We start from the raw sequence: 17,191 nt of genomic DNA, 5'->3' as shown, positions 1-17,191 counted from the left end.
AGAACTACATGGCTGTAGGGTTTATAAGGGGGTTATCTCTCTCTCCTTCAGAACTACGAGGCTGTAGGGTTTATAAGGGGTTTATCTCTCTCCTTCAGAACTACATGGCTGTAGGGTTTATAAGGGGTTTATCTCTCTCCTTCAGAACTACGAGGCTGTAGGGTTTATAAGGGGTTTATCTCTCTCCTTCAGAACTACATGGCTGTAGGGTTTATAAGGGGTTTATCTCTCTCCTTCAGAACTACGAGGCTGTAGGGTTTATAAGGGGGTTATCTCTCTCTCCTTCAGAACTACATGGCTGTAGGGTTTATAAGGGGTTTATCTCTCTCCTTCAGAACTACGAGGCTGTAGGGTTTATAAGGGGTTTATCTCTCTCCTTCAGAACTACATGGCTGTAGGGTTTATAAGGGGTTTATCTCTCTCCTTCAGAACTACGAGGCTGTAGGGTTTATAAGGGGGTTATCTCTCTCTCCTTCAGAACTACATGGCTGTAGGGTTTATAAGGGGGTTATCTCTCTCTCCTTCAGAACTACATGGCTGTAGGGTTTATCTCTCTCTCCTTCAGAACTACATGGCTGTAGGGTTTATCTCTCTCTCCTTCAGAACTACGAGGCTGTAGGGTTTATAAGGGGTTTATCTCTCTCCTTCAGAACTACATGGCTGTAGGGTTCATCTCTCTCTCCTTCAGAACTACGAGGCTGTAGGGTTTATAAGGGGTTTATCTCTCTCTCCTTCAGAACTACATGGCTGTAGGGTTTATAAGGGTTTTTATCTCTCTCTCCTTCAGAACTACATGGCTGTAGGGTTTATCTCTCTCTCCTTCAGAACTACGAGGCTGTAGGGTTTATAAGGGATTTATCTCTCTCTCCTTCAGAACTACATGGCTGTAGGGTTTATAAGGGATTTATCTCTCTCTCCTTCAGAACTACGAGGCTGTAGGGTTTATAAGGGGTTTATCTCTCTCTCCTTCAGAACTACATGGCTGTAGGGTTTATAAGGGATTTATCTCTCTCTCCTTCAGAACTACGAGGCTGTAGGGTTTATAAGGGGTTCATCTCTCTCTCCTTCAGAACTACATGGCTGTAGGGTTTATAAGGGATTTATCTCTCTCTCCTTCAGAACTACGAGGCGGTAGGGTTTATAAGGGGTTCATCTCTCTCTCCTTCAGAACTACATGGCTGTAGGGTTTATAAGGGATTTATCTCTCTCTCCTTCAGAACTACGAGGCGTTCTTTGATGCCAGAGAAGACAATATTGTCTACGCTTTCCTGGGTCTCACCGCTCCCCCTGGATCTAAGGTACCCTAACCTCTACACCCAAATCCCTAACTCTTCCTGGGTCTGGTAGAGGCAGAATCAGATAACCCACTCGCCGCCCAATTCTTGCAAGGCACCTTGATCTCCGCCCCCTGTAGTTCCTTATGTTCTTCATGTGAATGATGGGGATTTGGGACTTGTCTGAGAGCAACGTTATATCCTTCTTGTCAGACTCATTAAAGAAATAATCAACATTATGTACAAAATAAGTTACAAACAATGCGAAAAAACACAAAAAATAGTGCAATTGGTTAGGAGCCTGTAAAATGTCAGCCATCCCCTCCGGTGCCATTCTGTATCATTTTACTGCAAGACATTATTATTATATTAGGCTACATGAGCATTCTAGGCCTACAGTCAGTTACTATAGTAGGCTAAAACCTCAGAGGGTTGGAAGTCCCACCCACATCCTCTGTCTGAGGCTGATGAGCACCCCACCAGGCTCTAAGGTAACACACTCTAACTTTAGTCATCAACTTTAGTCCAAGGTACACTTAACAAAGAGCTGCAGTTAGTTTCAGAATGGGTGGCAAGGAATAAGTTAGAACTAAATTTTTCTAAAACTAAAAGCATTGTATTTGGGACAAATCATTCACTAAACCCTAAACCTCAACTGTATCTTGTAATGAATAATGTGGAAATTGAGCAAGTTGAGGTAACTAAACTGCTTGGAGTAACCCTCGATTGTAAACTGTCATGGTCAAAGCATATTGATACAACAGTAGCTAAGATGGGGAGAAGTCTGTCTATAATAAAGTGCTGCGCTACCTTCTTAACAGCACTATCAACAAGGCAGGTCCTACAGGCTCTAGTTTCTACCTTCTTAACAACACTATCAACAAGGCAGATCCTACAGGCCCTAATTTCTACCTTCTTAACAACACTATCAACAAGGCAGGTCCTACAGGCCCTAGTTTCTACCTTCTTAACAACACTATCAACAAGGCAGATCCTACAGGCCCTAATTTCTACCTTCTTAACAACACTATCAACAAGGCAGGTCCTACAGGCCCTAGTTTCTACCTTCTTAACAACACTATCAACAAGGCAGGTCCTACAGGCCCTAGTTTCTACCTTCTTAACAACACTATCAACAAGGCAGGTCCTACAGGCCCTAGTTTCTACCTTCTTAACAACACTATCAACAAGGCAGGTCCTACAGGCCCTAGTTTCTACCCTCTTAGCAACACTATCAACAAGGCAGGTCCTACAGGCCCTAGTTTCTAACTTCTTAACAACACTATCAACAAGGCAGATCCTACAGGTCCTAGTTTCTACCTTCTTAACAACACTATCAACAAGGCAGATCCTACAGGCCCTAGTTTTGACGTACCTGGACTACTGTTCAGTCGTCTGGTCAAGTGCCACAATGAGGTGCCACAACTGGCTCAGAACAGGGCAGCATAGTAATCAAACTGCCTTACTGTGTTTGTGAACTGTACTAAAAGAATAGCCTCTTTTTACCTTGGATGTACACAGAGAGCTAATATTAATAATATGCATGTCAATCTCTCCTGGCTCAAAGTGGAAGAGAGATTGACTTCATCACAACTTGTATTTGTCAGAGTTATTGACATGTTGAATGCACCGAGCTGTCTGTCTAAAATACTACATAGAGCCATGACTACATGGAACTCTATTCCACATCAGGTAACTGATGCAGCAGGAGAATTAGATTAAAAAACAGATACAAATACACTTTATGGAAGCGAGGACTGTGAAGCAACACAAACATACGCACAGACACATGCATACACACACACACGATAACATATGCACTATACACACACGTACACATGGATTTTGTGTTGTAGATATGTGGCAGTAGAGTAGGGGCCTGAGGGCACAAATTTAATGTGTTGTGAAATCTGTTCTGAATGTATGTGTGTTGCTGGACCCCAGGAAGAATAGCTGCTGCCTTGACAGGAACTAATGGGGATCCATAATAAATGCAAATACCTCACACTTAACCATAACCACACACCCCTCACATTTATTAACACTTAACCATAACCACACCTGTCACATTCTGTCTTCTATCAGTTACACATATTACCAAACCCAACTTCATCCTGTATATACATACCCCTTTGTCTGTCTGTCTCTGCACCCTGGCTCCCCCTCTCTGCCACTCAGGGAACTTCAGGGAGGTGTGTCTATCACCATGGAGATACAGGGGCTTTCTTTGGTCACACTGAAGCTGTTAAAACCAACAGACCTTACTACTAAAATTCACCACACCTCTGTCCCCCTCCTCACTCTCCCTCTCTCTCTCCCGCCCCACTCTCTCTCTCCCCTTTTCCACTCTACACCTCTCTCTCTCCCCTTCCCCATTCTCTATACCTCTCTCTCTCTCCCCCTCCCTCTTCCTCTCTCTCGCTCTCCCCCCTCCCAATCTCACTCTCCCTTTTCCCACCTCTCTCTCTCCCTCCCGCTCTCTCTTCATATTTCTCTCTGTAGGAGGCTGAGGCCCTAGCCAAGAGAGAGCAGCAATAGTTCCACAGTGCTCCTTCCTCCAACCACAGACCAGACCAGACCATGACCAAGCCAGAGCCTGCTGGGCATATTATTCTCACTTTGTTAGAGGTCAGGGGGTTCTTTCCAGATGTTTAGTTTAGTTTTGTTGTTGTTGTGTCTCATGCTTCAGCTGTGCCTTATCAGCTGGGTGTGAGGAGGTACTGAAGCAGAGCATGCTGGGTACCCATGAGTCCATCCGCTGGCCTTAAAGCCTGTTGTCTGAATGTCTCCACACCTGATGTCATGATGTCCCAGTCAGTCTGAATGCATGTCCTCTAGAAGACAGGATGTACTATCAGAGTAGCACTTCTCTCTAATGTTAAACACAAAATGTTGCCTTCCTCCTCTCTCCAAATGTCCCAGCTGTCCTCCTGTCTACTTCTTCCTCTCCCTCCACTATTCTCAGCAATCTGACCATCTTCTGTTCTACAGAGAACACGGCACCTAGATGCTAGTTGTTTTATGCCTGAGGCCCTGTGACTTAATGTTTCGATAGAGATGAAATGTGATAAAGATAACATGAAGTAATACAAATATAACATGCCAAAATATACATCTGTAACGGAAGCAGAGAGATGATGTATTATTGTAAACATGTCTGTATACCGCTAACTACTCAATTCAGATTCACACATATACTGGTCAGAATGTTTGTTCAGCTTGGTGCCATAGTATAATATGATCCATATAATCTCTCCTCTCTTCTCTGCCTCACCATAATAGTCTTATTTGTATGTACAATAAAGATCTGAGAGTTGTTTTACTGGTTATAACAGCGTTGTGCATTGATGTTATCACACATTGACTGTCTAGAAACTGTATAGGCTAGTGGCAAGGCCTCCACATTTCTTTTTAGATAACCTTACCCGAGGTGGAACAAAACACAACCATGTCTTTTCACATCTCTAATGTCTCCTCCCATTTGTCAAATGGATGGTTGAATGATGTTGTGACAGAAACTCATGGAACCCAATATTGCAACTGATATTGCAAAAATGTGGAATACAAGTAATCTGCTGTCTTACATACTTTTAATGCATCTTGTAAATATAGACCTGTAAACACATTTACAATAGGCGTAAATATCAACTATGAATTTTTATGATGAATTTAAGTTTTACTTTTTGGTAGCTGATTAATAGATAAGTCAAATGTTCTCTCATTCAGTGCTGTATGGTCCTGTCTGACAACAATACACACAGTTACACATGTCTTTTGGTGCAGTGGCTATTGTAATCATCTCTAAGGAAAACAAGTGTGCTCAGAGATCGAAATTACATTTTTGGGGGGCCAAGGCTCCTTTTGGGGTCCATACAGGCTGGTCCAGCATAGGAGCTGGTTTGGCTGGTGACCAGCCTTAGCAGTGTTTTCGTGGTGCCTTAGCAGCGTTTTCGTGGTGCCTTAGCAGCGTTTTCGTGGTGCCTTAGCAGCGTTTTCGCGGTGCCTTAGCAGCGTTTTCGCGGTGCCTTAGCAGCGTTTTCGCGGTGCCTTAGCAGCGTTTTCGCGGTGCCTTAGCAGTGTTTTCATGGTGCCTTAGCAGTGTTTTCATGGTGCCTTAGCAGTGTTTTAGCAGTCAGAAAGATTAATAAATTAGATGACCTAAACCATCTGGAACAACCATTTCAGTAATGGATGCAATAGTTGAGAAAAATGTATATTATGTATCTTTCGCCTCTAGATTTGTCTTTGTGTTGCATAAGATTCATTAATCAGTCAATGCAAAAACACTAACAAAAAAAGATATTGAAACAATTACAATAGAGCATTCTGGGAAATATAATAATGATGGGCGTGGTAAGAACAGTTTGACCAGCATGGACCAGTTTGGTCACCATTATACGAGCATCCCCAATATGGACCAGTTTGGTCACCATACCAGCATCCCCAATATGGACCGTTTGGTCACCATCATACCAGCATCCCCAATATGGACCAGTTTGGTCACCATCATACCAGCAACCCCAATATGGACCAGTTTGGTCACCATCATACCAGCATCCACAATATGGACCAGTTTGGTCACTATCATACCAGCATCCACAACACGCACCAGTTTGGTCACTATCCTACCAGCATCCCCAACACGCACCCGTTTGGTCACCATCATACCAGCATCCCCAACACGCACCTGTTTGGTCACCATCATACCAGCATCCCCAATATGGACCAGTTTGGTCACTATCATACCAGCATCCCCAATACGGACCAGTTTGGTCACTATTATACCAGCATCCCCAACATGCACCAGTTTGGTCACCATCATACCAGCATCCCCAATATGGACCAGTTTGGTCACTATCATACCAGCATCCCCAATATGGACCAGTTTGGTCACCATCATACCAGCAACCCCAATATGGACCAGTTTGGTCACCATCATACCAGCAACCCCAATATGGACCAGTTTGGTCACCATCATACCAGCATCCCCAATATGGACCAGTTTGGTCACTATCATACCAGCATCCACAACACACACCAGTTTGGTCACTATCCTACCAGCATCCCCAACACGCACCCGTTTGGCCACCATCATACCAGCATCCCCAACACGCACCTGTTTGGTCACCATCATACCAGCATCCCCAATATGGACCAGTTTGGTCACTATCATACCAGCATCCCCAATATGGACCAGTTTGGTCACCATCATACCAGCATCCCCAATACGGACCAGTTTGGTCACCATCATACCAGCAACCCCAACATGGACCAGTTGGGTCACCATCATACCAGCATCCCCAATATGGACCAGTTTAGTCACTATCATACCAGCATCCCCAACATGGACCAGTTTGGTCACCATCATACCAGCATCCCCAACATGACGCTTGGCATTCATTCAAGTCAAAGAGTTGAATCTTGCTTTTATCTGAGAGTCTTTATGAGCCTTTAGGTGCCTTTTGCCAAACTCCAAGCAGGCTGTCATGTGCCTTTTACTGAGGAGTGGCTTCCGTCTGGCCACTCTACCATAAAAGCCTGATTGATGGAGTGCTGCAGAGACCTCCTTGACCAAGGCTCTTCTCCCCGATTGCTCAGTTTGGCCGGGCGGCCAGCTCTAGGAAGAGTGTTGGTGGTTCCAAACTTCTTCCATTTAAGAATGATGGAGGCCACTGTTCTTGGGGACCTTCAATGCTGCAGACATTTTTTGGTACCCTTCTTAGATCTGTGCCTCCACACAATCCTGTCTCGGAGCTCTACGGACAATTCCTTTGACCTCGTGGCTTGATTTCTGCTCTGACATACACTGTCAACTGTGGGACCTTATATAGACAAGTGTGTGCCTTTCCAAATCATGTCCAATCAATTGAATTTACCGCAGGTGGACTCCAATCAACCTGTAGAAACATCTCAATGATGATCAATGGAAACAGGATGCACCTGAGCTCAATTTCAAATCTCATAGTAAAGTGTCTGAATACTTATGTAAATAAGGTATCTGTTTTTTTATTTTTAATACATTTGCAAACATTTCTAAAAACCTGTTTTCGCTTTGTCATTATGGGGTATTGTGCGTAGATTTGTATTTATTCAATCCATTTTAGAATAAGGCTGTAACGTAACAACATGTGGAAAAAGGTCAAGGGGTCTGAATACTTTCTGAATGCAAAGTATGCCAATATCCATGCAAACAGAGGAAAAAACTAAATCTGAAAGTTCTAGGGCTCGATTCAATCACATTAGCGTTGACACCGTATGGCGTTTGTTTTGTCGGAAGTGGATCTGCATTAGAGCTGTCAAATCCACAAGCAGCACCTTGTGTAACCTTATCGCCTACACTACCTTTGAATGCAACGAAATCCAGCAGCTTTATATCTGACAAATCCCATGCAACCGCATTAGAAGTCCATGCAGCCACGTCAGAAGTTCATGCAGCCGCGTTAGAAGTTCATGCAGCCGAGTTAGAAGTCCATGCAGCCGAGTTAGAAGTTCACGCAGCCGCGTTAGAAGTTCATGCAGCCGCGTTAGAAGTTCACGCAGCCGCGTTAGAAGTTCACGCAGCCGCGTTAGAAGTTCACGCAGCCGCGTTAGAAGTTCATGCAGCCGAGTTAGAAGTTCACGCAGCCGCGTCAGAAGTTCATGCAGCCGAGTTAGAAGTTCATGCAGCGGCGTTAGAAGTCCATGCAGCCGAGTTAGAAGTTCACGCAGCCGAGTTAGAAGTTCACGCAGCCGCGTTAGAAGTTCATGCAGCCGAGTTAGAAGTCCATGCAGCCGAGTTAGAAGTTCATGCAGCCGAGTTAGAAGTTCATGCAGCCGCGTTAGAAGTTCATGCAGCCGAGTTAGAAGTTCATGCAGCGGCGTTAGAAGTTCATGCAGCCGAGTTAGAAGTTGATGCAGCCGAGTTAGAAGTTCATGCAGCCGAGTTAGAAGTTCATGCAGCCGAGTTAGAAGTTGATGCAGCCGAGTTAGAAGTTCATGCAGCGGCGTTAGAAGTTCACGCAGCCACGTCAGAAGTTCACGCAGCCGAGTTAGAAGTTCATGCAGCGGCGTTAGAAGTTCATGCAGCCGAGTTAGAAGTTCATGCAGCCGAGTTAGAAGTTCACGCAGCCGCGTTAGAAGTTCATGCAGCCGAGTTAGAAGTCCATGCAGCCGAGTTAGAAGTTCATGCAGCCGAGTTAGAAGTTCATGCAGCCGCGTTAGAAGTTCATGCAGCCGAGTTAGAAGTTCATGCAGCGGCGTTAGAAGTTCATGCAGCCGAGTTAAAGTTCATGCAGCCGAGTTAGAAGTTGATGCAGCCGAGTTAGAAGTTCATGCAGCCGAGTTAGAAGTTCATGCAGCCGAGTTAGAAGTTGATGCAGCCGAGTTAGAAGTTCACGCAGCCGCGTCAGAAGTTCATGCAGCCGAGTTAGAAGTTCATGCAGCGGCGTTAGAAGTTCACGCAGCCACGTCAGAAGTTCACGCAGCCGAGTTAGAAGTTCATGCAGCGGCGTTAGAAGTCCATGCAGCCGAGTTAGAAGTTCATGCAGCCGAGTTAGAAGTTCACGCAGCCGCGTCAGAAGTTCATGCAGCCGAGTTAGAAGTTCATGCAGCGGCGTTAGAAGTTCACGCAGCCGAGTTAGAAGTTCACGCAGCCGCGTTAGAAGTTCATGCAGCCGCGTTAGAAGTTCACGCAGCCGCGTTAGAAGTTCACGCAGCCGAGTTAGAAGTTCACGCAGCCGCGTTAGAAGTTCATGCAGCCGAGTTAGAAGTTCATGCAGCCGCGTTAGAAGTTCACGCAGCCGAGTTAGAAGTTCACGCAGCCGCGTTAGAAGTTCATGCAGCCACGTCAGAAGTTCATGCAGCCGAGTTAGAAGTTCATGCAGCCGCGTTAGAAGTTCACGCAGCCGAGTTAGAAGTTCACGCAGCCGCGTTAGAAGTTCATGCAGCCGCGTTAGAAGGTCACGCAGCCGAGTTAGAAGTTCATGCAGCCGCGTTAGAAGGTCACGCAGCCGAGTTAGAAGTTCATGCAGCCGAGTTAGAAGTTCACGCAGCCGCGTTAGAAGTTCATGCAGCCGAGTTAGAAGTTCACGCAGCCGCGTTAGAAGTTTACGCAGCCGAGTTAGAAGTTCATGCAGCCGCGTTAGAAGTTCATGCAGCCGAGTTAGAAGTTCATGCAGCCGCGTTAGAAGTCCATGCAGCCGAGTTAGAAGTCCATGCAGCCGAGTTAGAAGTTCATGCAGCCGCGTTAGAAGTCCATGCAGCCGCGTTAGAAGTCCATGCAGCCGAGTTAGAAGTCCATGCAGCCGAGTTAGAAGTTCATGCAGCCGAGTTAGAAGTTCACGCAGCCGCGTTAGAAGTTCATGCAGCCGCGTTAGAAGTTCACGCAGCCGAGTTAGAAGTTCACGCAGCCGAGTTAGAAGTCCATGCAGCCGAGTTAGAAGTTCACGCAGCCGAGTTAGAAGTTCACGCAGCGGCGTTAGAAGTTCATGCAGCCGAGTTAGAAGTTCATGCAGCCGAGTTAGAAGTTCATGCAGCCGAGTTAGAAGTTCATGCAGCCGAGTTAGAAGTTCATGCAGCGGCGTTAGAAGTCCATGCAGCCGAGTTAGAAGTTCATGCAGCCGAGTTAGAAGTCCATGCAGCCGAGTTAGAAGTTCACGCAGCCACGTCAGAAGTTGAATGCATGATGCTCTATTGTAGGGTATAGGCCCCACCCCTACAGTGAGCAGCACTACAATAGGCCCCACTCCTAACCCCAACCCTAACCCCACCCCTACAGTGAGTATAACTACCATAGGCCCCACCCCTAAACCCGCCCCTACAATGAGCTGCACTACCACCAGTCAGGGATTTAGGGTCAGCTGATGTTAACAGTAACCCTAAATCCCTCTACATATCGAAAGAGGATAGAACGGGAGTTGAACCAGCACCTACAGCCAATAACTCCAAATGGCCTGAATGAGAAGTTCTAGAAAATGGATTTTAACAGACAGGACGATGGAATAGAACATGGTTTTATTAAATTTGATATATCATGTTTTATTTTGCCTTTCCTTTGCTCTCCTTTTTAACATAATAAAACAATAAAACCAAGTCAATGCATAATGTTTGTTTATTATTCATATCATCAAACAACACTATGGTTGAATATACAGTCTCTTACCATATCTGATCCTGTACTGGGTTAGGGTTAGACTAACCCTAACCTTACCCTAACCTAACCCTAACCTATCCCTAACCTATCCCTAACCTAAAACCTCCCAGATAGATGGTAAAATCAGAAGACTAATCAGGAGAGATAAGAACACACTCCACAACTATCAAATTCTATGTGTGTGAGGATAACCTCACACACATAGAACAACTGGCAAAACAACTGTAAAATAACCCAAACATAATCATCATACCAGCAGATAAAGGTTCAGAAATAGTAATAATAGATAAACATTGATACATACAGTATATGAAGCCAATTGATCATTGTCTAACATTTTAAACCAATAGAAAACAGTATACAACAAAAGACAGAGTTAAGGACAATAATAAAAAGACTCTATAACCAACATTTACATCACAGCAAAACAACGGGACTTTCTCTACGGTACAGACACCCCACGACCTAGACTATTCTACTTACTGTTAAAGATACACAAAGAACCGGGGACATGGACAATTCCCTTTGAAATTCCTCCATTGTATCGGATTGTAATAGTGAATCCTATAACATCTCAAGGTATATAGACCATTATATTAACCCTCTCACCACCAGGCACCCCAGCTTTCTCAGGGACACTTACCACTTCATGGAGAGGATTGGAACCACAGTTGTTCCCGCCCAAACCCACATATTCACAATAGATATTTATAGCCTATACACTAATATAAATACAGCAACAGGAATACAAGCAGTCAGAAACATTTGAAGAATTGGAGATTCTTCAAAGTAGCCACCTTTTGTCTTGATGACAGCTTTGCACACTCTTCGTATTCTCTCAACCAGCTTCACCTGGAATGCTTTTTCAACTGTCTGGAAGGAGTTCCCACATATACTGAGCACCTGTTGGCTGCTTTTCCTTCACTCTGCAGAATACTGTGGTAGCCATGCTGGTTAAGTGTGCCTTGAATTCTAAATAAATCACTGACAGTGAAGCACCCCCACACCATCACACCTCCTTTTCCATGCTTCACGGTGGGAATCACACATGCAGAGATTATCCATTCACCTACTCTGCACCCCACACCATAACCTAGACTCATCAGACAAAAGGACAGATTTTCACTGGTTTAATGTCCATTGCTTATGATTCTTGGACCAAGAAAGTCTCTTCTAATTATGGTTGTCCTTTAGTAGTGATTTCTTTGCAGCAATTCGACCATGAAGGCCTGATTCACGCAGTCTCCTCTGAACAGTTGATGTTGAAATGTGTCTGTTACTTGAACTCTGTGAAGAATTTATTTGGGCTGTAATCTGAGGCTGGTAACTCTAATGAATTTATCCTCTGCAGCGGAGGTAACTCTGGGTCTTCCTTTCCTGTGGCAGTCCTCATGAGAGCCAGTTTCATCATAACGTTTGATGGCTTTGCGACTGCACTTGAAGAAACTTCCAAAGTTCTTGAGTGACTTCATGTCTTAAAGTAATGATGGACTGTCGTTTCTCTTTGCTTATTTGAGCTGTTCTTGCCATAATATGGACTTGATCTTTTACCAAGTAGGGCTATCTTCTGTATACCAAATCAAAGTTTATTTGTCACGTGTGCCTTACGCCTTCACCTTACAGTGAAATGCTTACTTACAGGCTCTAACCAATGGTGCAAAAAAAAGGTGTGTGTGTGTAGGTAAGTAAAGAAATAAAACAACAGTAAAAAGACATTTGAAAAAAGAGTAGCAAGGCTATATACAGACACCTGTTAGTCAGGCTTATTGAGGTAGTATGTACATGTAGGTATCGTTAAAGTGACTATGCATATATGATGAACAGAGAGTAGCAGAAGGGTAAAAAGAGGGGTTGGCGGGTGGTGGGACACAATGCAGATAGCCTGGTTGGCCAATGTGCGGGAGCACTGGTTGGTCGGGCCAATTTAGGTAGTATGTACATGAATGTATAGTTAAAGTGACTATGCATACAACATAAACAGAGAGTAGCAGCAGTGTAAAAGAGGGGTTGGGAGAGGGCACACAATGCAAATAGTCCGGGTAACCATTTGGTTACCTGTTCAGGAGTCTTATGGCTTGGGGGTAAAAACTGTTGAGAAGCCTTTTTGTCCGAGACTTGGCACTCCGGTGCCGCTTGCCATGCGGTAGTAGAGAGAACAGTCTATGACTGGGGTCTTTGACAATTTTTAGGGCCTTCCTCTGACACCGCCTGGTGTAGAGGTCCTGGATGGCAGACAGCTTTGCCCCAGTGATGTACTGGGCCATACGCACTACCCTCTCAACTCACCATCATTACGACCAGGAATACGACTTTCCCAAAGCAGAACCTGTGTTTTGCCCCCCACCCGGGACAATGGATCGGATCCCAGCCGGCGAACAAAAACAACGACGCCGTAAAAGGGGCAGACGAAGCGGTCTTCGTCTCCGGAGACGGGCACATCGCGCACCACTCCCTAGGATACTACTCGCCAATGTCCAGTCTCTTGACAACAAGGTTGATGAAACCCGAGCAAGGGTAGCATTCCAGAGAGACATCATAGACTGTAAAGTTCTTTGCTTCAAGGAAACATGGCTCACTCGAGACACGCTATTGGAATCGATACAGCCAGCTGGTTTCTTCACGCATCGCACCGACAGAAACAAACATCTTTCTGGTAAGAAGAGGGGCGGGGGGGTATGCCTTATGATTAACGAGACGTGGTGTGATCATAACAACATACAGTAACTCCAGTCCTTCTGTTCACCTGACTTAGAATTCCTCACAATCAAATGTCGATCACATTATCTACCAAGAGAATTCTCTTTGATTATAACCACAGCGCGCATATATTCCCCCCCAAGCAGACACATCGATGGCCCTGAACGAACTTTATTTGACTCTATGTAAACTGGAAACCACATATCCTGAGGTTGCATTCATTGTAGCTGGGGATTTTAACAAGGCTAATCTGAAAACAAGACTCCCTAAATTCTATCAGCATAGAATTTATCAGCATTGTGCTACCAGGGCTGGTAAAACCCTGGATCATTGTTATTCTAACTTCCGCGATGCATATAAGGAGCTCCCCCACCCTCCTTTCGGAAAAGCTGACCACGACTCCATTTGGTTGCTTCCAGCCTATAGGCAGAAACTAAAACAGGAAGCTCCCGCTCTCAGGTCTGTTCAACGCTGGTCCGACCAATCTGATTCCACGCTTCAAGATTGCTTCGATCACGTGGATTGGGAAATGTTCCGCATTGCGTCAAACAATAACATTGACGAATACGCTGATTCGGTGAGCGAGTTCATTAGCAAGTGCATTGGCGATGTCGTACCCACAGTAACTATTAAAACATTCCCCAACCAGAAACTGTGAACTGATGGCAGCATTCGCGCGAAACTGAAAGCACAAACCACTGCTTTTCACCAGGGCAAGGTGACCGGAAACATGAGCGAATACAAACAGTGTAGCTATTCCTCCGCAAGGCAATCAAACAAGCTAAGCGTCAGGATAGAGACAAAGTAGAGTCGCAATTCAACGGCTCAGAAACAAGAGGCATGTGGCAGGGTCTACAGTCAATCACGGATTACAAAAAGAAAACCAGCCCTGTCGCGGACCAAGATGTCTTGATCCCAGACAGACTAAACAACTTCTTTGCTCGCATTGAGGACAATACAGTGCCACTGACACAGCCCGCTACCAAAACCTGCGGACTCTCCTTCACTGCAGCCGACGTAAGTAAAACATTTAAATGTGTTCACCCTCGCAAGGTTGCAGGCCCAGACGGCATCCCCAGCCGCGTCCTCAGAGCATGCGCAGACCAGCTGGCTGGTGTGTTTACGGATATATTCAATCAATCCTTATCCCAGTATGCTGTTCCAACATGCTTCAAGAGGGCCACCATTGTTCCTGTTCCCAAGAAAGCTAAGATAACTGAGCAAAACGACTACCGCCCCGTAGAACTCACTTCCGTCATCATGAAGTGCTTTGAGAGACTAGTCAAGGACTATATCACCTCCACCCTACCTGACACCCTAGACCCACTCCAATATGCTTACCGCCCTAATAGGTCCACTCTGGGTCTCGACCCCGCCCTGTGCAACTGGGTACTGGACTTCCTGATGGGCCGCCCCCAGGTGGTGAGGGTAGGTAACAACATCTCCACCCCGCTGATCCTCAACACTGGGTCCCCACAAGGGTTCGTTCTGAGCCCTCTCCTGTACTCCCTGTTCACCCACAACTGCGTGGCCATGCACGCTTCCAACTCAATCATCAAGTTTGCGGACGACACTACAGTGGTAGGCTTGATTACCAACAACGACGAGACAGCCTACAGGGAGGAAGTGAGGGCCCTCGGAGTGTGGTGTCAGGAAAATAACCTCACACTCAACGTCAACAAAACAAAGGAGATGATCGTGGATTTCAGGAAACAGCAGAGGGAGCCACTGCCTGTTCACCTCCGCTATCATCCAGAAGGCGAGGTCAGTACAGGTGCATCAAAGCAGGGACCGAGAGACTGAACAACAGCTTCTATCTCAAGGCCATCAGACTGTTAAACAGCCATCACTAACATTGAGTGGCTGCTGCCATACATGTAAAAAAAATTGTATCACTAGCCACTTTAAACAATGCCACTTAATATAATGTTTACATACCCTACATTACTCATCTCATATGTATATACTGTACTCGATACCATCTACTGCATCTTGCCTATGCCGTTCTGTACCATCACTCATTCATATATCTTTATGTACATATTCTTCATCCCTTTACACTTGTGTGTATAAGGTAGCTGTTGTGAAATTGTTAGGTTAGATTACTCGTTGGTTATTACTGCATTGTCGGAACTAGAAGCACAAGCATTTCGCTACAGTCGCATTAACATCTGCTAACCATGTGTATGTGACAAATAAAATTGGTTTTGATTTGATTTGTTGATGTGGACACCAAGGAATTTGAAGCTCTCAACCTGCTCCACTACAGCCCCGTCGATGAGAATGGGGGCGTGCTCAGTGCTCCTTTTCCTGTAGTCCACAATCAGCTCCTTAGTCTTGGTTACGTTGAGGGATAGGTTGTTATTCTGGCACCACCCGACCAGGTCTCTGATCTCCTCCCTATAGGCTGTCTCGTCGTTGTCGGTGATCAGGCCTATCACTGTTGTGTCGTCAGCAAACTTAATGATGGTGTTGGAGTCGTGCCTCAGTCGTGGGTGAACAGGGAGTACAGGAGGGGACTGAGCACGCACCCCTGGGGAGCTCCAGTGTTGAGGATCAGCGTGGCAGATGTTTTGCTACCTAACCTCACCACCTGCGGGTGGCCTGTCAGGAAGTCCAGGATCCAGTTGCAGATGGAGGTGTTTAGTCCCAGGATCCTTAGCTTGGAGATGAGCTTTGAGGGCTCTATGGTGTTGAACGCTGAGCTGTAGTCAATGAACAGCATTCTCACATAGGTGTTCCTTTCGTCCAGGTGGGAAAGGGCAGTGTGGAGTGTAATAGAGATTGCATCATCTGTGGATATGTTGGGGCGGTATGCAAATTGGAGTGGGTCTAGGGTTTCTGGGATAATGGTGTTGATGTGAGCCATTACCAGCCTTTCAAAGCACTTCATGGCTACGGACGTGAGTGCTATGGGTCTGTAGTCATTTAGGCAGGTTACCTTTGTGTTCTTGGGCACAGGGACTATGGTGGTCTGCTTGAAGCATGTTGGTATTACAGACTCAATCAGGGACATGTTGAAAATGTTAGTGAAGATACCTGCCAGTTGGTCAGCACATGCCCGGAGCACACGTCCTGGTAATCCGTCTGGCTCCGCAGCCTTGTGTATGTTGACCTGTTTAAAGGGCTTACTCACGTCGGCTACGTAGAGCGTGATCACACAGTCGTCCAGAACAGCTGATGCTCTCATGCATGCCTCAGTGTTGCTTGCCTCGAAGCGAGCATAGAAGTGATTTAGCTCGTCTGGTAGGCTCGTGTCACTGGGCAGCTCACGGCTGTGCTTCCCTTTGTACTCTGTAATAGTTTGCAAGCCCTGCCACATCCGACGAGCGTCGGAGCCGGTGTAGTATGATTCAATCTTAGCCCTGTATTGACGCTTTGCCTGTTTGATGGTTCGTCGCAGGGCATAGCGGTATTTCTTGTAAGCTTCCGGGTTAGAGTCCCGCATCTTGAAAGCGGAAGCTCTACCCTTTATCTCAGTGCGAATGTTGCCTGAAATCCATGGCTTCTGGTTGGGGTATGTACGCACAGTCACTGTGGGGACGACGTCCTCAATGCACAAATTGATAAAGCCAGGGACTGATATGGTGTACTCCTCAATGACATCGGAAGAATCCCGGAACATGTTCCAGTCTGTGATAGCAAAACAGTCCTGTAGTTTAGCATCTGCTTCATCTGACCACTTTTTTATAGACCGAGTCACTGGTGCTTCCTGCTTTAATTTTAGCTTGTAAGCAGGAATCAAGAGGATAGAGTTGTGGTCGGATTTACCAAATGGAGGGAAGGGGGAGAGCTTTGTATGCGTCTCTGTGTGTGGAGTACAGGTGATCTAGATTTTTTTTCCCTCTGGTTGCACATTTAACATGTTGATAGAGATTTGGTAGAACTGATTTAAGTTTCCCTGCATTAAAGTCTCCGGCCACTAGGAGCACCGCCTCTGGGTGAATGGTTTCCTGCTTGCTTATTTCCTAAAACAGCTGACGGAGTGCAGTCTTAGTGCCAGCATCTGTCTGTGGTGGTAAATAAACAGCCACTAAAAGTATAGCTGAGAACTCTCTAGGCAAGTAGTGTGGCCTGCAATTTAACACAA

General features: G+C 45.7%; 1 protein-coding gene across 1 annotated transcript in view; it reads left to right on the top strand.

Moving 5' to 3' along the window:
* LOC139390552 (SH3 domain binding glutamate-rich protein like) overlaps window positions 1-5,572 on the top strand; it is a 45,522-nt gene extending 39,950 nt beyond the window's left edge. Inside the window, exons 3-4 of the mRNA XM_071137747.1 lie at window positions 1,218-1,298; window positions 3,777-5,572. Coding sequence (XP_070993848.1) covers window positions 1,218-1,298; window positions 3,777-3,812 — 117 coding nt within the window. The 3' untranslated portion in view covers window positions 3,813-5,572. The remainder of the gene's footprint in view (window positions 1-1,217; window positions 1,299-3,776) is intronic.
* The last annotated feature ends 11,619 nt before the right edge of the window (window positions 5,573-17,191 follow it).

The sequence above is a fragment of the Oncorhynchus clarkii genome, chromosome 31 (genome assembly GCF_045791955.1).
Source record: "Oncorhynchus clarkii lewisi isolate Uvic-CL-2024 chromosome 31, UVic_Ocla_1.0, whole genome shotgun sequence".
Taxonomy (NCBI): domain Eukaryota; kingdom Metazoa; phylum Chordata; class Actinopteri; order Salmoniformes; family Salmonidae; genus Oncorhynchus; species Oncorhynchus clarkii.
The sequence above is the reverse complement of the archived record's forward strand: the minus strand, read 5'-3'. Positions and strand labels throughout refer to the sequence as shown.